Source organism: Uranotaenia lowii, chromosome 1 (assembly GCF_029784155.1).
Source record: "Uranotaenia lowii strain MFRU-FL chromosome 1, ASM2978415v1, whole genome shotgun sequence".
NCBI classification, from domain to species: domain Eukaryota; kingdom Metazoa; phylum Arthropoda; class Insecta; order Diptera; family Culicidae; genus Uranotaenia; species Uranotaenia lowii.
This window is the reverse complement of record NC_073691.1, coordinates 200776732-200800855: the sequence shown is the minus strand read 5'-3', so window position 1 is coordinate 200800855 and position 24124 is coordinate 200776732. Positions and strand designations below refer to the sequence as shown.

At 39.8% G+C, this 24124-nt stretch overlaps 4 protein-coding genes across 19 annotated transcripts in view; all 4 read right to left on the bottom strand.

Annotated features, from left to right (window-relative positions):
* Positions 1-7706, bottom strand: part of LOC129744084 (uncharacterized) — an 82570-nt gene extending 74864 nt beyond the window's left edge. Inside the window, exons 1-2 of one of the 7 annotated variants that reach the window (XM_055736451.1) lie at positions 7460-7706; positions 6091-6611 (exon numbers count right to left, since the gene is read on the bottom strand). In XM_055736451.1, the coding sequence (XP_055592426.1) occupies positions 6091-6211 (121 nt within the window). In that variant the 5' untranslated portion in view covers positions 6212-6611; positions 7460-7706. The other 6 variants (XM_055736458.1, XM_055736463.1, XM_055736442.1 and 3 more) reach the window with 6 other exon arrangements.
* A 5309-nt stretch (positions 7707-13015) lies between these two features.
* Positions 13016-17238, bottom strand: LOC129739678 (CDP-diacylglycerol--glycerol-3-phosphate 3-phosphatidyltransferase, mitochondrial-like). Of its 10 annotated transcripts, none has more exons than XM_055731163.1 (5): positions 17130-17215; positions 16551-16696; positions 14015-14949; positions 13721-13929; positions 13016-13642 (listed from the first exon to the last, which is right to left on the bottom strand). In XM_055731163.1, exons 2-5 carry the CDS (start codon positions 16574-16576, stop codon positions 13223-13225), a joined length of 1590 nt encoding a protein of 529 aa, XP_055587138.1. In that variant the 5' UTR covers positions 16577-16696; positions 17130-17215; the 3' UTR covers positions 13016-13222. The 10 variants fall into 10 exon arrangements, with proteins under 10 accessions (XP_055587138.1, XP_055587144.1, XP_055587148.1 ...); XM_055731169.1 differs by lacking the exon at positions 16551-16696 and adding an exon at positions 15666-15750 and having other exon boundaries at positions 14015-14931; positions 17130-17209; XM_055731173.1 differs by lacking the exon at positions 16551-16696 and adding an exon at positions 15666-15711 and having other exon boundaries at positions 14015-14931; positions 17130-17202.
* A 1938-nt stretch (positions 17239-19176) lies between these two features.
* Positions 19177-20498, bottom strand: LOC129739676 (aprataxin-like protein). Its single transcript, XM_055731162.1, has 3 exons — positions 19964-20498; positions 19663-19900; positions 19177-19592 (listed from the first exon to the last, which is right to left on the bottom strand). The coding sequence occupies exons 1-3, from the start codon at positions 20117-20119 to the stop codon at positions 19402-19404; spliced, it is 585 nt and encodes a 194-aa protein (XP_055587137.1). The 5' UTR covers positions 20120-20498; the 3' UTR covers positions 19177-19401.
* A 155-nt stretch (positions 20499-20653) lies between these two features.
* On the bottom strand, positions 20654-22880 carry LOC129739675 (CAAX prenyl protease 2-like). Its single transcript, XM_055731161.1, has 2 exons — positions 22490-22880; positions 20654-22214 (listed from the first exon to the last, which is right to left on the bottom strand). Exons 1-2 carry the CDS (start codon positions 22630-22632, stop codon positions 21461-21463), a joined length of 897 nt encoding a protein of 298 aa, XP_055587136.1. The 5' UTR covers positions 22633-22880; the 3' UTR covers positions 20654-21460.
* Positions 22881-24124: the final 1244 nt, after the last annotated feature.

Sequence of the window (24124 nt, the reverse complement as noted above, 5' to 3'; positions counted from 1 at the left end):
TCTCATCTCTACATTATTGAAAGAATTGAAAGGTTAGAATATATTCAGAAAATTCTCCTGAAAGTCTGGACATTGTTCACAAAGTATCACTTTAAGAAGTTCTAAGAAAATTTAATTTCTTCCCACTATCAGTTGTTTGAAACTACAAATCATCGTTTATCATGTCCCCCACTGACATTAAGGTAACCTTAAAATTCCTAATGTTTCCGGAAAAAAATGACAGAAGCTGGAAAGCAGGAGCAAAAATCCAGAAAAAAAACACCAGAAGCCCATCCATTGTCTGATTTCGCGTTGGTTTATTACCTTCTTCTTCGGAAGCAAGCAAAATGGAAACTTGTTTCTGTTGAAGTTGTCTGCCTCTTTTAGGTTGTGTAATAAGGGGCCTGGACTGAGTATGGAGGTTGGTTTGGGTCTTTTTTTAAGGTCTCGATCCCCTTCGACTTTCCAACGTCAATTTAACTTCAACGGCTTCAAAGCAGCGAATGCAAGCAAATCAACTATGATAAAAATAACCGATGACTCATTCAATCATTAATAATGACTGTATGTAGTTCCTCATCTCAGCAGCGCCAATAAATCTTAGTGGGCAAAATTTCCATAATTATGATTGCATTCCGCGAAAAATTATGCTGCAGCTGCTGCTTTCAGTTGATGAAACGATGGGAGAGAAGCGCAACAAGTAAGGATCAGCTTTTTCAATGCACCTCATCTGCATTAGAACTGTTGAGGTACTGCTACCTTAGGCATTGGATTCGCATGACTGTAGAAAAATGTGGACATATGCAAGTTCTTTTTTTATTTTAGTAAAAAAAATCAAATGTTCCGAAGACACCTAACAGCTAATCGCCTCAATTTCACCACATTACAAATTGAGGATAAATATTCGACTTGAAAAAAAAGGTTCAATAAACAAACAAAAATCCATAGAAATTTCATAAATTTAAACCTTTCGACTCTTCCCGCTCGTTTGACGTGACGGATGAGTTCCCTCGAACCCGTGTGGACGTTGAACAAACACCGAGACAGCGGTAATTTCAGAGATGATGATGATGATGATGCATTTATGATACGGCTTAGCTATTCATCGCGTTTGGGGGGCCATCCGTCAAAAAACACGTAGATATAAGAAAAAGATTCTTTTCTCTCCTGGGGCCACGGGCTTGGCCGATTCGTCATACGGGACCATGTTTGGTTTGGTGGAAAGCTCTTTTTACCCACTTTCATTCAACTGCTCCGCTGCGCTTCGGTGCAACAAAAGATCGCCGTCGCTTGTTGCTTCCCGATGCCCAACCAAAGTATGTAGGTCTGGTCTGTTCCGTGATGTCGAAACCTGGCGCATTTATCCATGCCCGGTTTCGGAACGACGACGGACGGAGAAACAGGTTCACGATGTTGACCCTTTTCGCCATATTTGAAAGGGTTTAGGTGTGCGCGCGGGCACTTTACGGATGATTGTTACAGCCAGTTTGTGCAGAAAAAAACCGCGGAACGTTAGCACAAACTTTTGCTATGATCAGTTTCTAAAAATTTCAGTATATCGAACTTTAAATTTTGAGGAAAACGAAACCAGTTCAAGCACGTGGAAAAACGGTCCTTCGAACGCGTTCGAAGAGCCAATATTCCTTTGTTCGAGCGTAAGATGATTTTTAATTCAGGCGATTCTAACCGCAGGAATCCATTATAGAACAGGTTTAATCAATCGGAACGCACATTCAATCACCATTATGAAGACGCAAACGAAAAATTGTGCTCATAAATTCGAAGAGTGGGTCTAAGATATGAGCCCATTTCAGAGAGCTCGACACAAAGGAGAATCGCGATTGATTATATTTATTGTATGAACCAATGATGATAACCGCACCGAACTCGATCGGGCCCGCGTGGTCGATAGTCTTGGTAGTGATCTTCAAAACTTTTAACGTCAGATGCCTGTTGGTAGTCGCAAAAAAAAATTGGAACATTTCAAGTCCCGCACACGTTTGGCCAAAACAGGTTTAACGTGTTTTTCTCTTCGTTTTTTTTTTGCTGGCGATCCCGTCACCTTCAAAGTGAGCGCAGTAGCAAAGCGATACGCGAACGAGAGAGAGTGACCGTGGCGCGCGATTATTTCTCTTCATCCTTCTTTTTAACTATAAAACTCTAAAATATACATTGAACTTTCCAGTTTGACTTTTTTCGACTACTTCAGGATTGGAATCTGGAAACAAGAAAGTGAGATTTACGGAGCTCAAACTTTCGAAACACATCGTTTGTCTAAAACTGTTTTAATATAACGCATTTTTTTTTGTTCTTCAGATTCGAAAACTACCTTTCGAAGATTATTCAATTTCTATGACGCAATTTTTCTTCCAGTGTCCTTTGCATTTAGGCCGCAGTATCTCTTGATAGAAAGTATAATCGATGGATACCTAGCAACAAATCATAGGCCAAAACGTTCCCGAATGCCGAAAGCTTACGGTGGTAGCCGCCTTTGTCTTCATGCATATTGAACCCAGAGGTTTACAATCTCACTAATCGGATCAATCAAGCTATGAGCTTGCTAATCATTGATAAACTCCTAAGAAAATTTGAGGTACAATTACAATTTTTGTTATTTTATCCCTTTTATTATTTCCGTCATTTTGGTCTTTTTCGTATTTTTTTGCAATTTTTTTTCAATTGTATATTTAACATTGACGTAATTTTTGTGATTCTTATAATTTTTGTAATTCTTGTCATAATTGATTTCATTATTTTTCTTAGTTTTTGTCATTTTCATCTTTTTATCATTTCTATGTTGTAATTTTTGTGTTTTTTTGTCATTTATAAAAGTTTCGAAGAATCCCATTTAGTTCATTTCTGAGGTTTTTGTTTTTTTTAATTTTTTTTATTTTTGTATTTTTGTCATTTTCATCATTTTTTTCAATTTTAACATATTTGTCATTTTTGTCATTGTTGTTATTATTGTAGGAGTCAAGCATGCGTGTTAGATATTTGAGAATGAATAAGGAGGCCACGATTAATGATTTGGTCAGATCCTCTTCAGACGTCAAATAAATCAGAAACAATTGTAAACAAATCTTTCAATTCGGCATTCTATAATTCAGAAGTGGTTTTCAATGACGAAAAGGTCACCCTCGAAGATATTTTTTTCGGACAAATTTGTAAAGTCTTTATATTCAGGAATGTACCTCTAATGCAGAAGTCTGAGAAGATTTTGAAAACGGTCCGGATGCTCTGGTAAGAGCTGGCGGTGTTCCAGATTATCCAGCCAGGTTGTGTAACAGACAACGGCAGTAATCCTCTTCAAGAATTCATCGTATGCAACCACCGGATTATTGGAATATTTTCGAGACTGTCCATATTTTCCAGCTGAACCAAAGCCGATCTTCCGGCTTCTTCGGCTCCATCACTGCCGGCCACTGAGACAGCGCTAGTGCCTGGAAAAGCTTTTCCAACAACTTCTACCGAAAAATTCGGAACGAATTTCCTTTCTTCAGGGCCTAGGAATTCAGTTGTGTCGCCGGTGTCATCAAAGGGGCGCTAGAAATCGTGATTCATGAACGTAAGTGGAGATGAATTGGGCACACCCTGTGGAAAGATGAGAACGAGATTTGCAAAGAGGCGCTTGAATGGAATCCAGAGGGACATCGAAGGAGAGGCAGGCTCAGAAACTTGTGGCGGTGAAGCCTAGCCGCGGAAATCAGAACTGTCGACGAGAATCTTGAATGGAACCAAATTAAGACGCTGGCTCCGGATCGTCAATAGTGGATGTCTTTTACCACAGCCCTATGCACCGGAGAATCGACGCGGGACCATTACGTAAGAAATCATTTTGGTCATACGTGCGACATAGAAAAGGGTGACGGAACGATGACTTCAACCTTCCTCTGCTGAATTTCTCCTCGAATGACGTCTTGCGGAAGCTGTCAACGTTAAATAAAACAGAAGGACCTGGACCAGATGGCATTCCTCCTATTCTGGTTGTCCGTAACAATTTCGATGATTTTTAACCAGTCATTAACAGAATCCATCGCATGGAAAATCGCATCGATCACTCCAATCCTCAAATCCAGCGACTAGCTTCGAGTGGAAAACTAGCGAGGGATTTTGATTCTTTGCTGTTTGCCTCCTAATGTATTCGAGAGCCTCGTTTATGACGTGCTTTATCAAACGCTGCATCACTGTATTTCTGAAGATCAACATAAGTTCATGAAACGGAGATCTAAGACCACCAACCTCATGGCGTACGTTTTGAAGTTGGTTACTATAGGCTTGACAAACGGCAACAAGTCGATACAGTTTATGTAGACTTGAGCAAGGCTTTTGATAGAGTACCGCACATCGAGTTATAGAAAAAGTGCGTTGGATAAGATTACCTGATTGGCTTTGCAACTGGATCAACTCTTATCTCGTAGACCGGACTGCTTACATACGACTGAACAACGCAAACTCGACACCTTTTCGAATCACTTCTGGAGCTCCACAAGGAAGTCACCTGGGACCTTTGATCTTCGTTCTTTTTATCAACGATCTATGCGCTATTATTGAATCGTAAAAGCTGTTGTACGCCGACGATCTCAAAGTTTTTCGCACCATAGCTTCAATAGTTGACTGTTGTGCTCTCCAAAAAGACATCTATTCAATTTTAACGTGGTGTCATGTCATCAGAATGGTATGGCTCCTAATATTACCAAATTTAATGTCATTTCTTTTACTCGCAAACGTCAACCCTTGAACTTAGGGTACAAAATGTCATCCACTACCTTAGACCGCAATTCCATCGTCAAGGACATTGGAATACTTCGACTACAACAGACTTTGCGGTTCTTGGCTTAATACGACGAAACAGGCAATTTTTCAACGACCACTACAGTCTAGAAACGCTTTTTTGTGCTCTTGTACTTTTTTTTTTCTTTTTTATAACTTTTGTCATTTTTGAACTTTTTGTCAATATGGTCACTTTCGTAATTTTTGTCAGTTTTTGGCATTGTTTTTTTATTTTTTTCCATTTTTGTCAAATTTTAAACGGTTTCATTTTTGTAATTCTTGTCATTTCTATCATTATGATTTTTACGGTATTTTTTCTTTTTTTTTCTGCCAATGATGATAAATTCGCCCTTTTTATCATGATAATTTTGACAATTTTTTTCATTTTGATAATTTTCATTTTTGTCATTTTTTGAAACCAAAAAGTTCCCGTGTGATCATTTGAGAAGCACTTCGACACTTTCTTTGAATCTTACTGATTTATTTGCCCATCATGGGAATATTATGTCTTGCCAGCATAATCCACCCGGCCGCCATGTCAGTGAGTTGCATGCTCGAGTCCGATAGACAGCAAGAAGAAAAGCATAAAACCCGTTAGTTAGAGAGAATAATTCCCCTGCGCTGTCAGGTCAAGTTAGGGTTCATAAAAAAAAAGAATCCTCTTCTGGTTCGGTTCTTTCCGAACTCCCCCATGGTGTCGCAGGAGAGAAAGATCATCTTCACTCTGGTTATGGTATGGAATGGGAAAACAAACAATCTTTGTTTACACTTGCCATCCATTCGGCGGATTAGCTTGTTATGGGCTCAAGCCGCCATCGACTCATCTCCATTCAGTCGGGAGGAGGTAATGTTACTGCAGGCTCTTAGTGTGTTTATCTTTATAAACAGTACCTACACTGGCCTGGCAATGCGTGAATATCCGCTACTTCTTCCCGCTTATGGATGGTGTTGTGGAAAAACAAAACACTCTTTTAATCATCTACATACATCTACCACATAAATGAATGGGAATGAAAATGAGACACTTCTGCGCCGAGCGAACGCAAACAGAGGGAACTGTCTGCCATGTTAAATAGTAGGAGCATCCACTTGGTTTTCTAATGATGATCAAGTAATGACTGAAAGTATCTTTTGAGACAATGAGGGGTGCAATTATTTGTAAGTGTCTTCTCTTAAGAGAAATATATTAGATTTCAAAATTTAAACAATTAAGTCAAGTTTTCTTCATTAATTTAAAAAAATGATTAATCTTTCGTCAATCCATCTTCTGCCGAAAAAATATTGAGTGGGAATACAGTTCAACTTTTTCTAGTTATTACGAAGAAAATTTCTCGTACTCACCTTTTGAGTTTGACGCATTGTGCTGTTGAGCATGATTGCAGACCACCGGTTCCATTATCAGAGCTAGCACCAATATCTGGTGGCATGACCACCAAAACCGGAGCCCTAGGGCACCCATCATTACATGTGTTTTTACGCTTATCCAAAATTTATCCGAATTTTACGAAACGGGTGCGCTGCCACTGCACCACCAATCGAAGATTACTCAGCTGTCGATGATTCTTTGATTATTTCTTCATTCGTCACTTCTCCAACTATCACTTTCTTCTCAATCCTGCAATTATTATACTTCCGCAACGCCACTGAGTTCAATTATCGATTTATGCAACACAAAGGGTAGGAGTTCTTTTTTTCCTAGTCGCTACAATTACGGGTTTCCATCACTGAACTTCACGGGTTCAGCGATTCCAGTATGGTTGTTTCCGTCTTTCACTTTCTTTCGTTATCTTCGTTTCCGCTAAGAACTTGTTGCTTAACTCTGGTAGATTCTTCAAACGATCACCGCGCGTTATCTTCATAAGCTATAATAGAGGTTTAAAGGAGAATCGTTATAATGCAAGAAATAAAATAGGTTTACGGGAAACCGACAAACACAAAATGTTTCAATTATCAAAATTGAACCGCGGTATTAGACGAAACCTCCGTTCGGGGATCCATGAAATCCCAAGCTCACAGCAATAATAATACTCTTCGAGAGTGAGGTAATTTAACAAACGAAACCAGAGGAAAATTCACATCTGAAAAATTATTTTCTCAGCACTGTTTTTGGTTTATGCTCAGCTTCCTTTCCCAGCAGATTTTCACATAACGAAAACAATCCGATAATGACCTTTAATTCTTGGTATTTTATCAGTCACAATGTTAAGTTACAGGCCTAATACTAAACTGCATCCACATATAGGTACGTATTACAGCATTGAAACCTTTCTTCCTAGCCTATCGGGTGTCTTTCCGACACTGTAACTAAGTTACCTTAGAGATTCATCACAGATCAACAATAAGTCACTAAACCAATTGAACGTTAGAGTTGAGTTGACCTTTAAATTTCTTCTGACTGTGTAACCGTGTAACAGGTCTCCGTTTGTATTTCTGCAACTCCTTCAAGGCACGATTTCCATGGTAGATTTATTCAATTTGCTGCGGGTTATTACTCAATTAAAACCGTTGCACAGCACACACGACGCGAAGAAACCCTCGGAGACAACGTATGTAGTGTGTTCCACAATTCAACTCAAAAGATCAATCGACAAAGCCATCACTTCTCGGATTCACCAACAACTAATCCCATTCATTTGAGGAATATGCTTTTTCATGGTCACCCTAGACCTTTTTAGATGATCGCGCATTGATAATATAAATCAAAACAAACCACCAACTCACGCACTGCGAGATACGATACCAGCCCTGTTACCTACCCAGAAAACAGTCGCCCAGAACAAGGAGGCAACGCAATTATTTTCGATCGACGTAGGCCATTGCGTAAAAACGGGTGCCAATGCACTACACACAGTGCACAGTTTCAAAACAACAACAAACCACACCGCCCTCGAAAAAGTTTCAACCGACCAGATGATAACGATCAACAACGCTCACCAAACTCAAACCGGCGTGATCTACGGTGCACAGAAAACTGATCGCGGTCCTTTCCGAAACATCTAACCTACTGCTGCGCAACGATTCGAAACGAGAAGCAGTGTTACCACATCCAAATCTGTACCGCTCATCGAAAAAATCTTTTTCATCTGTACTGAAAACTCAAAAATCTGTACCAAAATCTGTACCAAAGAAAACAAAGTTGAACGTGTTGATATGTGAAGATTTTGTTTATTATTTTTAATCTTAAAAAAGATAGATACTTTATTGCACATAGTACAATTTTTTAGCTAAACACTTTTTGTGAAACTCATTTAATCATTTTTATTTTCTCTCTTTAAAAAACTGACATTAAAAATATTTTTTATATCAAAAAATTCCTAATGTTCATGATGTTAATACACAGTATTATTAAAACGATTTTTGAGCTTCATATTTAATACGATATTTTTCGATCCGCCATTTGATCTTAAATAACTTTTCGTTCTAAGGATATTATAGCGTCCAATGTGTCAATATTCAGACGATTACGAACTTTGGTTTTATTGGCATTAACTTGCGACAAAATGCGCTCAACCACTGCTGACGAGTGGGGGATTATAATCAGATATTTTATTATTAGCAAATTTAGAATTCTAACTGTTCCATCGTGTACTTTCCAGTAAGGAACTCCTATCGTCAGAATAATAAAGGCTAACTTTTGACTTATTTTCTATGTTTTCAATAGACTGGTTGATAGCGAAATGTAGAAACTTTTTTCAGTTTTTGAAAGTCAAAAATCTGTACAAATCTGTACCAAATTTTGAAAATCTGTCATCTGTACGTACAGATTCTGTACCAAAAATGAGCTCAAAAATCTGTACCTGTCTAGATAAATCTGTACATGTGGCAACCATGACGAGAAGGTTCATTTAAAAGAATAAGAGAGGAGAGAGTGAGAGATAAAGTAAGCGAGAGAGTTATCTTCAAGTATTGAGTGAACGAGTATAAAATGCTCATATATAGAAAAACTGGGGTTCTTTACAAAAACAACCGAGATAAAACAGAGAATTAGATAATTTCATCAAAAATCTATACTCTGATATGTGAACATAGTAAGCGTTGATTTGTAGTTGTACTAATAAATCATTCCATGTTTGAACTTTCAATAGTTTGCGAATATTTACTGTAGTATCCATTCACCGGAAAACCATTTACCGGGCTTCCGTTTACCGGATTTTCATTTACCGAAATGTACCATTTACCGGACTACCATCAACTGGAGTAAAACATTTACCTAAATGAAACGTTTACCAGAATGTCATTTACCAGATTAACCATATCATTATACAAAAAAATCTACTGGTAATTCCAGGGCATTGGGTGCTCTGATCGAAAATTCGTATAGGATTACCTTAGCTTGGCGAGGAATGTTGGGATACCATAAAGACAGTCATCAAAAGCGTTGCAGAGAACGTCATCGGGCATGTGGAATGAACTCGATGGAACCACTGGTTCGACGAGGAGTGTGTGTAGGAGTGTGATGGACGAAGAAGCACCCGTCGAAACGTGGAAAATCACCGACAGCGGAAGAGGTAGCGAGTCCAAATTTTCCAGGAGAAAATGCGCCGCCTTTAGGAGGAGGACATGAAGCCATCGATGCCACATTTTGATCGGTATTATCAGTGTATCTTATTCTCACCCATAAAAGTCTCAATATAACAGAAAGAGATACGCTGATAATACCGATCAAAATGTGGCATCGTTGCATGAAGCAGCTGCCCCATCCCCAAAAAATACGAACGTTCTATCAGAAACTCAACGCATCCCGCAAAGGCTTCGTGCCGCTAGCCGAAATGTGGGCATCCTGGCGGAGGTGGAAGCAATACTTCGATGAACACAAACGGGGCACATGCAGAAGATCAAACGGTGGGCATCGGCGTAACCAATAACGAGGTGGAGCCAATCCCAACGATGAGTGAAGTTAAGGAAGACATTCACCGGGTAAATAGCAACAAGTCGGCTGGGAAGGATGACATCGCAGCTGAACAGCCCAGACAAGTTGGCCGATTGCCTACACCGGACCATCATCTGGGACGAATAACAGCTGCCGGAGGAGTGGAAGGAGGGGGTTATATGCCCTATCTACCAGAAGGGTGACAAAATGGACTTTGAGAACTACCGCGCGATCACTGACCTAAACACCGCCTACAAAGTCCTGTCCCGAATCCTACTCCGCCGCCTAACGCCACAAGCAAACAGATTCGTGGGAATCATCAGGCCGGCTTTGTGGAGGGATGGTCTACGACGGACCAGATCTTCTCTCTTATGAACTATCTTTGACGGCGTGCAGGAGAACGGATTGCCGTACAACTGTCCTGCAAAACAGTTGTTCGCTACGAATCTGGTAGGCACAAGAAAAGCAGGGGCGCAACGAGCGAGGTGGTTAGACACCTAATGGACCGTTATCTGGCGAATGTGGGATTTCCGAGAAATTGGAGAACGGTTGCCATGGACCAGTGCATTTTAGGAATTACTAAAGACGGTATACTATGAAAATAAATAACTTAGTCGCCCTCTCTTACTAACACTACAAAAGTGGAAAGAATACTCGGGACAAAAAAAAACTTCTTGAGTTTAATGCCTTAGTAAAACTTATTGTAAAGATATATCATACGAAATATTATTCGATGCTGCGGTAGTGAAATATTTCGAAAAAGAAGAAACTGGAACTTATTTGGAGTGCAGATGTTGAAGAAAACTCCGGTTTCTTCAGTACACTAGAAATGTGCTGGCTCCCATCGAAGTCTGAACTCGAACCAGCGGATCCGAAGCAACAAGCAGAGATCTCCGCACACCAAGGAGGAACATCGTAGACTCAACTCCGCCTATACACTGGGAAGTTGGCTACGATTATCCCTAAGGTTCGGACGAAGGCATGGTTTAAGCATTTCAACATGAGCCGCGATTTTACTAACTGCTATAAAGGCTATAAAAACCTCCTTAGCCGGATTCAATGTAACCTCAAGACAAGCCCAAATTCCTTCTGGAAACATGTCAAAAATCAGCAAGCGGAATGAATCCGGGGCACCGTCCTACATATTTCCAGATGCCAACACGGAGAATTTAGGCTTCGAAATCTGTGACCTATTTGCCAAAAAAAAATTTGAGCATAATCGATACTGTTTCAATAACCGTAGAACAATTTGATTGCGCTATCATGAGGGCTCGGAAGGACTATACCAGTGGAAATGTGTCATGGCCTTTTTTCTGACTCCCGTTAGACTTATCTTCCATATTTCGCTTGACAGGGCTACGTTCCCTTCACTGTGGAGGGAAGAAAAGAGATTAGGAGAGATGTCAATAACTACCGTGGTACCTCAACTTTGTGTACGATAGCCGATCTTTTCGAATTTGTGGTTTTGGTTTTCATTTTCCTGTGCTGCAAGCTTAACTTTTCCTACGACCAGCATGGATTTATGCCAAAATGCTCAACAAAAACTAGCTTGCTGTCCTTCTAGTAGCGTACTATCGGCTGCTTTCGACAAGCCAAACCATTGCCATTGGAAGGCTCAGTCGTCTAGGTTTATGTGGATCTCTACTTGACTGGTTTCGCAGTTATTCAACTGGACGTAAACGAACAGTTCATACGGGTGACTGTTTCTCCAGCCAGTTCTCAGCTTCCTCCGGCGTGACCCATGGATGTCATATGAGACCTATAGTATTCCTAACGCCGACGACGTGAAATTGTGCTACTTTATCAATGGCTTGATCAGATGATTCATTTTAACCTCTTCGCACCCTGGTATGGTGCCAAACGCATACCAATGAACCCTGGTAAATGTGTAGTCCATTCTCGTCATTTTCTTGTGAACGGCGCCCTTTTTCAGCCGTTTGTTTCCTTGGAAACGAGGCAAACTATTGACGAACGGCTGGATTTTAAGACTCACACCAACTACATTGTCGACAAAGCCTCCAGAAACCTGGGTTCTGGAGTTCAAGGATATCTACGTAGCATAATTCGATCGATCTTTGGATATGCCTCTGCTGTTTGATGCCCTTATTATCAAATGGTTCTGACCGGATTGGAGCCAACCAACGGCGTTTTTTGAGGTATGTCCTTCGACACTTGAACTGGCAGGACTCGTCCTGACTTCCCAGCTACGAATGCCGCTGTCTCCTGATCGACATCGACAAGCTGCAAGCTTGCAGAACCGCCATACATGCGTCTGTTGTCGATGATTTGCTTTCATCAAAAACCGGCTTCTCGCACTACTAGGAACACTCGAACTCGAGGTTTGAGGAATCGGGATCTTCTGCAGAACCTCCTGATTTTATTCCAAAGTCTTGTGTTCCGCAAGGCAGTAATTTGGGCCCTCTGTTGTTTACAATTCTATGTGATGACTTTAATTTGCTTCTTATTGGTTGTGGAGTTCTCCTGTACGTGGACGACATTAGAATATTTTTGGTCATAAACAGTTCAGCTGATTGTTATGAGTTACAAGACTTCCTGGACATGGTGAACTGGTGTGATGATAATTTACTGGTTTTAAGCGTTGCTAAGTGTTAACAATATAATACAATTGTATTATTACATTCGGTCGGAGGAAATTCATTCATATATGATTACGCGTACTGGGCGAGCCACTGCAACGTGTGGATGCGAGCCTGTATTGCCGCCTGGTACGATCAATATAGGAATCTACAAACCTGGTATGGTGACCGTTTTACTCTTTGTGGGTTGCGCAAGAAATTCAGCGGCGATTTGTGCGGTATTCTCTCCGTGAACTGCCTTGGGAGAACCCGTTAAATTTACCGCTCTATCCACAACGATGGGTTCTGCTTGGACTTCATACCCCGGCAGATCGTCACTCTATCGGTCGAGCAATGTTCTTGGCAAGGATCTTGAGACATGAAATGGCCGCAACGACCTCTTACGTTCCGCAAAAATATGGTTCCTCAGTTGTTATACCTTATTCGATTTAAATGTGTCCATTGTCACTTTCAAACAACGGATTGAGCATAGCTTGAGTGAACGATTGAGAAACAACTAGCAAACGGTTTATGTAGATCTATAGATTTAAGTTTTACTCATTCAGACACCCACCTTTGCCAGATGATGTTAAGATAATAAACAACACAACCAGAGATATGTTTAAAGTTTAACTGGTTCTTTGCACACTTTTCACTACAATTAACAAATATTTTCCTTCCACAGGTTCACTTTTTATCATAATTCTCCTTTTTTTATGTATTTCTTGCTTCGATGTTTGGATACGAATTAGATTTCATGTTGTTCATTTAAAAAGATTTTTCAAGGAATGTGATAATTCATATAACAATGTTAACTGTATTCAATTTAACTAAGCCTTGTATTTTTTAAATATGGCGTCCATATGAATATTAAAATTATTCTGTAATCCAACTTTTTGGTACAATTATTTAAAATTTGTTCGGCGCACAGCTAAGTTTAAGCACTAGGAGACACAAATGAGTTCGCCACCGTCAGCGTACAATACAGTTTAAGATTAGATAAATAGTGTAGAACCTACCTAATGACTTAGAAGAAATTACGGAACAACCCGACTACTGCCCGCACCCATCGGGGCACCTCTCGAGCATCCAGCTGTGCTTCGGCCGTCGATGAATGCTGCAGGATATTCTCGTACTCGGCCTGCAGCTTCCGTTGAAGGCTGCCATTGGTGGTTACTAAAGCAATTTGTGCCTCAAGATCCCGGTTGACAGATCGTTCACCGAAATTGGATGAACCGACCAAGGTGAGGTTGGGTTGACTCGACCCAGGCAGGTAATACCACAGACCCTTGGCATGATACGTCCAACCGTTGCGTTCGTACTCGAGCAGCGACACCCGATGATGTTGGTTGGATTGTTTCAGTTTTTCGTAAAATTTCTTGGCAATCAACGAGTAGGCAGCTGGAATTCCTCCCGCTGGTCCTTTGGCACCTAAAAAACCGTTTGCCTATCGGGAGATATGATAGAACAGAACATTAGTAGCGAACTGGTTGATTTAGGGATATTGGACTGCAAATATACTGACATTGGGATGTGCCATAAGAATGCTACATTCGGCGCGGCACTCATTCGTCAATGTGTCCATGTAGGTTTCGGTCAGGTTGAAGTATCCCGTGGCCAGATTGAGTTTCGATTCGGTAAGACAGCCGGAGAGAAGACTTTTGGTCACCAAACTGTCATGGTGAATACCGAGCTGTCCCATCTCAATCAGTGGAAATATCCAGGTATCCGATTCTGCAAACAAGTATTGCTTATGAAGATTCTGCTAATCAAGATCAACTAGAACTAGAACATTGATATTTCGCACGATTTCACTCACCTTTGTCTTCCTCGAACTCCTTTCGTTGTCGTTCCATCACCCCCTGGAAATAATTCCGTATCCTGTCTCGAGCTTCGGTGGCAAAATCAATTTGTGCGCTCTTGTATGGCAACATGTTCCAATTTTCGTGTAAATTAGCTTCCCCCGCTCGATTTACCTTCAAGCTGAACTCCTGTACCTTGTGCAAAAATTCTGCATAGAAATTCGCCAACCGTTGATCCTCAATCATCACATATCGGTCTTGCCGATTAGTGAAATAATCGTTTGAAAGGTTTGCCCCACTTATGATGACTGTATCGTCCACTAGGTATAGTTTTATATGCTGGATACCCAGCAGTTCGTTCCATCGTGGAGGGGCCAATCTTTTCGTTAGACCACGCAGTACAGGTGTGTGGTACAGGGACAGCTGGAAGTTATCACTTTGTTGCAACAAAGGCATGAGTGTTGTCTGCGAGTTGCGCTCACCTCGTGTTCCTCTGGTGAAATCCAACAGAACGTCCACCTTGAGTTGCAGATTGCGCTTCATATTTTCGCTTATAGCATCGACTAAACGCGTTTCCAAATTTCCAATACCCAAGTACAAACTAGCTAACATGATCCGATGCTGTGCCTTTGAACATTTTTCTAATAGAGTGTTATAGAACGAAGAGGGATCGCAGATTACATCAATACAATCTCCGGAGACTGGAAAGCATGGTGAAACGGAGTGCAACCAGTTCAGGGATTCCAAATGCGAAGACCGAAAAGATGCTTTTAGGGAACCTCCTCCTCCATCGCCTGTTCCTCCCTTTGACGACTGGGAACCACTGTTGGGCGGTGTGGATGCGAGAAATTCTCCTGCTGGTGGATAATCTGCAATCAGGGTGCTGAACAGGCGTCTAATCATTTTGAATAGCGGTTGTAGGATTATCTGCCAGCTGAAAAAAGAAAAGAACCTTAAATTCATAACAATCGTTGCGCGTTTCGATATTAACGAGCAGGCATGTGAAATATTGGTTTGCCGATTACAAATGCTTTGGCTACCTTTGAACACATATGTATGCAATTTTTTAATAAGAAATTCTTTTTTAATATGGATGTTTATGATGAAATCAGCAATATACTTAACTCAAAAGCCACACAACAACATTAAACCTACTAGATTACTTAAGTACATACATAAGAAATTTGTTATAATACTTTAACAATAATTCAACTGGGATTAAAAAGCCTTAAAACATGCATCATGCTAATCAGTGGAAAATCCATCTATACTTAGCAGTCTATCGACAAAGACGTCAGGAGTCGCAATAATTCTAGGTTCAAGTGCAAATCTTATATTGAATGAAAATTTTCATCTCAGTTTGTTTTCTTTTGCTTATTATTTCTTTCCCTTTTTTTTAAGTCATGCTTTTCAATTCTTTGGAATATAACGTACTGAATTTTCAAAACTTTCTTTTCATCACAATACTAGGAAGGGGTTCCAGGAATCTCCTATGGTGAAAGTTGTTTACCGATTGATTAACACATAAAACTAGTAGGTATAATACGACATCGAAAATGCTACTAACGAATATGAAACAATTGAACAGAACTATTCGTATGAAAAGTGTTTTCTTTACGATTGGATGCTGTATGGATCTTAATAGGAGCTGGTCCCAAGAAAACTCACCTTGCGAAATTTAAATTTCCAGCTCAGGGCAGCGTTTTTTTAAAACCTATCGTTGGTGGTGTTTAGTAGAAGATATTATAAACTGCTAAAGCGATATAATCATAAGAAATGTTAGCCAGGAATTGTTATAAATAATCGATAACTGTTAAAAGATAAGCAAAAGCTGTAAATCTAAGCCGTCTCCAATTGCGAATTAGAGTTTGTGCGGTATAGCTTAGTAGTTATGCCATATTCGTTTTCATCCTGGTGGTGCACCGGTAGTGCACCAAGTGCTGTCAAAACGTTTTTTTTATATGAAGATGACAGCAGTTGGTGCACAACCATCTTTCCACCAGATGAAAACGAATATGGCATTACATAAAATGTGATGAACCCGTATAGTGCTTTCGATTTGATGGTGGTTGTAGAAAACCTAACCAAAACATAGATGAAAGGAACGGCTGGGAGAAAATTAAGCATGCAAAACGAGTGTGGTATAGGACAGATGTATTAGGTACTAGATGGATTACTGAACGAATTCTTAAACATAAATTGAGGGTGTTGAAAAATTCCTAGTTTAACGAAATATGTTTTACCCTCTAGCTTCTCTGACAAATGCATTTTGAATCGAGAAGCGAGCCATGTAAATTGAGTCAAAGAAAATTGCGACATATGATGCTGTTATTCCGTTCCTTTTTCCACCCAGATTCCGAGTTATTTTTGTGATCGCGCACGTAGATAGACAATGGGTATTCTTAGAAACGAGACCTTAAGCATGCAAATTTTCATTGCCAATCAAGAAATGAGGGTTAACAGAAAGAAACTGAAAAAAAAACATAATAACCCAACAAACCGAAATAATTTTAACTCAAGAAATTAGGAAAAAAAGTTCAAAATTGGCTTTACCTCAGGATGAAATCGATAACACTCATTGTGTTGCAAGGGATGATGCCTCTCAGACTTGGGATTCCAATTGCAGAATAATGAAAAATCACGACACTAAACGTATAGCGCGATTTATGAAACGTACGAGAACGCGGATTGAGACGATGCTGATGATGCACCACCGCCAACGTCGAAAACCGTAGAATAAATAAGAAGTATATATTTTCAAAGCACAGAGAAATTCAAAGTCGTGGCAGATTCGCTCAAGATCCATCGATAGTCGGTACCAATTCACATATGAGCAAAGAAAGAATGAAAAGTGTGAAATGTTATACATCAATCGAGGCAACGAAACCAAAAAAAACGAATGAGAATAATCAAACGGCGAAAGTTTTCTTTCGGGTGACGGTTGAATTTATATACGAATTGAGCGAAGAACTGTAGACTAATTTAAATAAAAACATTAAAACTTTCACCTTTCGCTTTTTTTTTGGAATGCATGGAAATTTGATCATCAGTCAACTATTATACCATTTCTTTTTACAATCGAATTAAGACTACGAGATTTTAGTGTTTTATGGTATGAAATCTAAAACTTACCCTTAACTTTGCATTTAATTTAACCAATTTTTTAACCGTTCGAAGACGGCGAGATTGCACAAGTCACAAAATTTCACAATGTTTTTGTTTTGAAGTTTTTAGTACAAAGAATTCACGACGCGCAGCACGTGCGCGGGCGAAAAAGGGACGGAAAACAAAATGTCAGAAACGCAAATGTCAAAGGGCTTATATGAACGTGCTCCTCATCAAGGTTTTTAGAAATACAAGGTTCTTTCACTTTCACACGCAGAAAAATAGAAATTAGTTTCAAAGGAAAGTGTCGCAAAAACAAAGGATTACTCCCGCACAATAGCACGTCAGACGTCGCGTCGCGTCATCTGTCAACGCCGTCGTTGTGAGCTAAAATACTGACGCGACGCACCCGACGATTTTAGCATCACAATACAGCGTCAAGAATCATAGCAACCAAAAGTTTGTTTTGATTTGTTGCTTTCGATCAGCAGTGTGGAGAATTTTTTTTTTTTTTTTTTGCAGAGAAGGAATTCGTTGGATAGCCTGCCAGCTGATTAGAAGCCAATCCATTCCAGATTGTTCCGTTGGCGTCATTTTTGTTGCAATGGTATCACTCCTGTAACCGCTGCCTGCGGAACATCATCCGCGCTTGGTGGCCTGGCAACTGGATCTCAAATGAGGAACTACATCGCCGGTGTCATCAAAGGGCGCTTGAAATCGAGATTCGGGAACGTAAGTGGAGATGGATTGGGCACACGCTGCGGAAAGATGAAAACGAGATTTGCAGAGAGGCGCTATAGATTGGAATCCAGAAGGACATTATGGAGAACCACAAACCAAATCGTATTTTTTGAAGAAGCTCTGGAAAGTCGAATTTATGCATTTGAGGACAGTGGCGTACAAATAACTGGCATCAAAAAAAAATTTTTTTTTATGAAAAAACTGTAGAATTCAATACAATGCTCGCTATTTTTCATATCAACTACGTCATCAATCGGAAATCTGCCAACCAATATGGCGGATGAGGTTACCTGTTATTTCGAAGAACTTTGCAGCCGCCTTAATTAATGTCGAAGGGCTTTATGAACGTGCTCGTAATCCAGGTTTTTAGAAATACAAAGTTCTTTGACTTTCACAATAAGTAGGCAAGGAGTGCGCGAGCCGCTCAATGAGTTTGTTTACAAAGATAAGGATATTTGCTCAGCTGATCAGTGGTCTTTTCTGGGTCAGACTGAAAAACGATTGTACGCAGCTAAATAGGAAATTGATTTTATTTTCTGAAACTTGGAATGCGTTTTTCTCAAAACAAAGGTCTTGGCGCATTCGCCGTATTCAAAAATCGATACCGACTCTTTCAACTCCGTACTGCTTTGAGAGGAAAACACCATAAACGTCTCTCTCGATGGATAGAAAAAAATAGAAAGATTCTTGTTCGCAAGCAGAAACAGATTGCCATCCCCCTGGTCGCAAGGCCCTTAGAGTACGTTCACGCAGCTTAATACCAGCTGGAAAGGCTGAAACAACTGTCAAATTATACCTTTCACGAATACCATCACACGCTAGAATAACTGCGCGATTCGGTTGATGGTCCGGTTGGTCCTCATGAGTGCGAGTAGGATGCAGATGCTAGTGACAGCTTTTCGCTTCCATCATACCAATACGTTCCATTCCATTCCCATACCAAATCCCAATCTGGGATTGGGCCTGCTAAAAAGAATAAAGCTTGCTCTTTACTCTTACACAGATTTCCATAAGAATGACAGCTAATCGGAGTGAAATTGAACTGAAGGCTATTACTTTCTCTGTTTAACACACGAAAAATCGTATACCCGGGTTGCGAACGCGCCCATCGCCCATAATCAACAGGTTGTCGGACGATTTGCTTGCACCTTTTGGATGGCTTGGGCTACGAAGTCTTTAAATAGTCCTTCTGGAGGATGGATTCTTTCTTTCTTGTAATTTAAGTTGATCAGTGAAGATCGCAGTATCTTTCCTTCAGAACCGGAAGTGTGGGCATTACTGAGGAGGACTTATTTTGTGATACACATCTACAAACAAAAGTAAAACTCTTGGGTGTTGAAACTGGCTATAAATCCAGTATTCTGCTATATTTGAGGGGCTTTAACTTCAACATAGTTATTAGCCTCGATCAAAGCAGATACAGCAAACTTGCCAGCGAAAGATTATCCCCGTGCCTGGTGGACCTGCCACGTGTCCGCATCGGCCTCAAATCTCTCGTACAGTCAGCCATGTTTCTTCACTCCCATGAATAGAGTTATCCTATTGTTAGTTGATACGATCACAAACTGATGGCTTCGGTCCCACTTCCGGTGCTGGACAAATGGTTCGCTAAGTGGCGTTTCAAGTCCGGAAAACTTTTCGGATGGTAATTACACTGGTTGCAAACCAATTGCGTTTTCAGCAAGTCGATGACATACTGCTCAGGGCGTTTTTCAATTCGACCCTTTTCTTGCAGCTCCTGCACAATACCTGTTAATTAAAGATGTAATTTTCTATTAGCAAGACGTTATTCGACTTAACTATACCTTATGAAACTTACTTTCAAATGGCATAAAAAAATCTGTGACGAAACTATTCCAATGTTCTTTGTACTTTAGACTCTCGGAAACAAAATCAGTTGAGATACAGTGCAGGTGCAACCTGTGCATACTAGGCTTCATATGAAATCCCATTTGAAAACAGTCCTCCTTCATACCTTGTTGGACACCAAATTTCTGTATCACGGTTGATCCCAAAAAATGCATCTCGTGCAACAGCGGTAAGTTTTCCAAAGAAAGCTACAGACAAAAGACGCAATTAGATATCTATACAACAACAAAAAATGTAAATAGATTTGATACCTGGTAAACCGTATCAATGTCCTCCCAAGGAAGGACCAGGTAGTGAAATTTGGCTTTAGGATAAATATCTTTCATCACCACCGCTAGCTCTGTACATATTAGCTGGTTCACCGGCTTCTTCATGTCCCGTACCAAACCGTAGGAAAACCCTGCCATTTTATCGGAACGGAGATGACCAACTTGGAAAACTGCCTGTTTCTTAAACAAATGCGTACACTTATGATTTTTCGCATAAATCCAAAAGTTTATAATTGAAAATATATTTTTTTTAATTAAATTTTGTTTTTTGAATTTTGATGATAAACATTAACACTCTAATTTCCGATTATCCAAACTTGGAAAATTGTACCCTCAAATCGAGTGAAAAATCCAAAAATCCCTTTAAATTATATGAACGCGATCCATTGAGACTAGTACTACCTGAAATTAGGGTCGCCGCGCCGTCGGCTTAAATCATGTTTCGAAAATTAAAATCATTTAACTACTCAAGCAAAAATTATTGTTGATCTAGTAGTTTTCAAGAAGATATGAATTATTTTGATAAAGTTTAAATCCAAAAAATTCAAATATAAATTAAAAACTATAAGAAGCAAATCATTACAACATTTTTTTAAAATTAACATTAGAAATACAATGAAAATACATTTTTTTGGTTTTATTATTGCTTTTTCAATTTTTAGATGAAGGGACTTATTCTGCGAGGCGAGTGACGTGAAGTGACTTGGTTTTTTAAAAGTCACCTTATTCTTGCATGAATATTTCCATATTCCTTAAATGTTTGACAGTTCGCATGGTGAACCCGATAAATCTGGTTTAATGTCTCTGGAACGTCGAAATAAACATGTGTTGTTTGTTCGCCTCCGGAGCATAATGAACTATAAGTCACCTGGAGTGAGTCGCCTCTCGGAGAAGCCAACAATAGTCACGTGACTACGACTTTTTTATATGACTCCGAGAAACTTCACTCGCATCGCAGACTAATTTGAAACCGACAATCCAACGGTAGACTTAAACTAAAGACCTTCAAAATTCCTTCAAAATCAAGTTTAATAACATAGACGACATTATCGAAAAGTTAAAAGGCAAGCGACAAATAAAAAAAAACCAGAACATGTTTCGAATAGTTGAAAAACTGCTAATTTGTCGTTTATTTTTTTTCTTCTAAGAAAATCATCATAATGAACAATAAATTGAATCTTAAACTACTCGCTAGGTAGAGGAAAGAGCTTTCAAGCAGCAAAACAGTGATTATTTTTAACCTACAAAAAGTATTTATATAACATGTGTATTTCCATAATATCAAATGTCCTATTGTTAATGCAACTAAATTGGTTAACCCGCATAGCTGAAACCTTAAATTCCCGATACACAAGGAATATTAAATGGCAAACATTAAAAGCACGGGTTTCTGTCCTTTTGTGCATCTTACTGGAGATCCTATTTCATGACGTTAATAAAACAAAACCTTTCTACGTTATAAATGGTTCGTTCGTTCGTTCACGTGTCTCCAGACCAGAAAAGGTTGTTCTCATACCAGCCGGGAGTGGTAAGCGTTGGCAGTAGCAAAATCCATCCAACCAACCCCAGCACGTACAGGCTTAGGAAGATGGCTTTTCGAGGGTTTGTCTGGTTGAGCACTTCCGGCACATCGGGGAAACCCATGTGGTTACAAAATGCGTGCGCTACAAATGGTGCCGCAAAGTGTCCAGTTCTGATGAATAGATATGCCGAATAAATGCCAAAAATGGTGGTATAGAAAAACTGGAAAAACGATACGGTGAGAACGATGCGCAAGGGTGTTCCGTCCCTGAGCCGCTCCTTGATATGGTGCAAATGAGCCAAACCAAACAACAGTGGCGTTATCAGCATGGCAGTATGAGGTCGAAAAGTTTGCAACAACAGAGGCAGCATGCAAGCCCGGAATGTAAATTCCTCCGACAGAGGTGCCACCAGATGGTTTCTCAACCACATTAGGTTTTGGACGGCTTGGACCCAGTACATTGGCTCTGAATAGATGCGCCACAATCCGTTACAAAGGGTTACGCTGAGCGGTCCGCAAAATAGCGTAGCCGTCAGCACTAGCGGAAGCATAATCGCGGTCACTAAGCCCTCCAATCGGAAGCCCATTATCTGCCACATGGTATATCGATGGGCAACGAAATCCGACGACAGAGCCCACACAAAGATTGGAGCGATCAGCATTACAACGAACACGCTGCAAAAACGCCTTTTGATGGTGGAGGGATGATCCCTAGAATAAGAAAATTTCATTTAGCAAACTGAGCGTAGCTTGAGGGTTTCAACCTAAATATTAAATGTTGTACCATATTGTAAACATTTGAAATTAAATGATTCTATAAGCTAGTAATAATATAATTAAGAAGTTAACATAAAAAATGATGGACTGGGCAATAAACAAAACATATTCAATTGAATGACAAAAAGTCAATTCCACTGGAATGCTGAATTGAATATTGAATATCAATCGTATCGAAATAGTTATAAAGAAAATAAATACATATTTACCGATCATGTTTCGACTTCCACACGTACAAACTGGCAACATAGATGACGGCAATAGTAAAACAAGCTCCAACGGAAATTACCGCCGGCAGGTGCACATCTTCAGAGGCGGTGTCGACCGGAGGAAACTTAACATCTTGCTCCATCTGGGTTGTCGATGCGTGGGGGTCTTCGTCGAAAACTACTGGCTGCTGGGCGGCTAACCAGATGCGAGCAAACAGATTCCAATGGGCCAACAGATACACTAGGTTATCCACTTTGCCGTTTTTTTTAACGAAAACACCGTCTCAGAGCTCTTCTGGCCACCCTTGTATGTTCAAAGAATATTTGTGACCCGCAAAAGTTGAAAAATCGCATTCGAGTTTCTGAAAATGGAAAATTTTTTGGTTCTGTTTTGAATTTACGAAAACGGCGACCACAACAAAACTGATTTTATGGTTGTACTAGAATATCGTACTTTTTCATAATCAACGTTTCAATTTAAAAAATTCTAAATATTTTAATTTTTAATTATTATTAATAATTATTAATAATTATTATGATTAAGCATGGTTAACGAAACTTTCTCTGGTGTACAAAACAGCTGGAATTATACACCAGGAATGAGAATTTTGTAAAACATTAATTTTAGCCCTTTTGTAGTCTTCACAAACTTCAAAATCAGCTGATCTAGCTGCTCGAATGCTCGCTCGAAAATATGTGTGTTCAATGGAAGTTAGTCGAAACAGGTTGAAATAGGTCGAAACAAGTAGAAATGGATTTTGACAGTTGGTAATCTGTCTCTTTCCAATTGACTTCGACCGATTTCAACCAGGTCGTCCGTTGAACATACTTACACCAATACTAATGCATGTTTTGTGCGTTTTGCACACGAATTTCTAGACAGACCGAAACAGATCACGTGAAAATTTAGACGCGTATCGTAACGGGCTAGAAAACAAGCTTATATGCATGGAATCCTTAAATGTATTGAAATAAAAAATTTCGTAATATTAAATGAGACTGAAAAAGCGATGATGGGACAATCTGAATTTATTTTCCCATGCATCTGCAGAGTTCCGCGACATTTTGGCGGTTTGCTTTTTGTGGATGTGTTCACATTAGTAGACCATCTTGGTCTTATATAGCCATCCGCAAACAAAAAATTAATAACAAAAATTGCGTGGACGTGTTTCAAACGCATTCGAGAGGTAAAACCATTAAATTTCTTAAAATAAGATAACTTTATGACAATTTTTTATTCCATTCATTCCCCCCGGGGCAAGTGCAAACGTCTTCTACCGCACAGCACAGGAATAATTGCAGGAAGAGTTAGCACAGCAACAATCCCACCGACTTGAAACACACAGAACCGACTGCCGACTGAATTCAAGCATCCAGAGCACTTGATGAGAATGAAATGGCGAAAACGAAACAAAAACATGCTCTCTGTCTGACACACACGCTGCATGTGTGTTAGTGTGGTAGAAACGAATCCTGCTTTCGAGCTGGATCGGTTTCGACTAGTTTCGATCGATTTCAACTTGCTCCGTTGAACAACGACCAGACCTGTTTCGACCAAAACATGAGCCCGTTGAACAACGACCACTTGACAGAAACTAGTCGAAACCAATCGCTACTTACGATTGAACGCAGCTA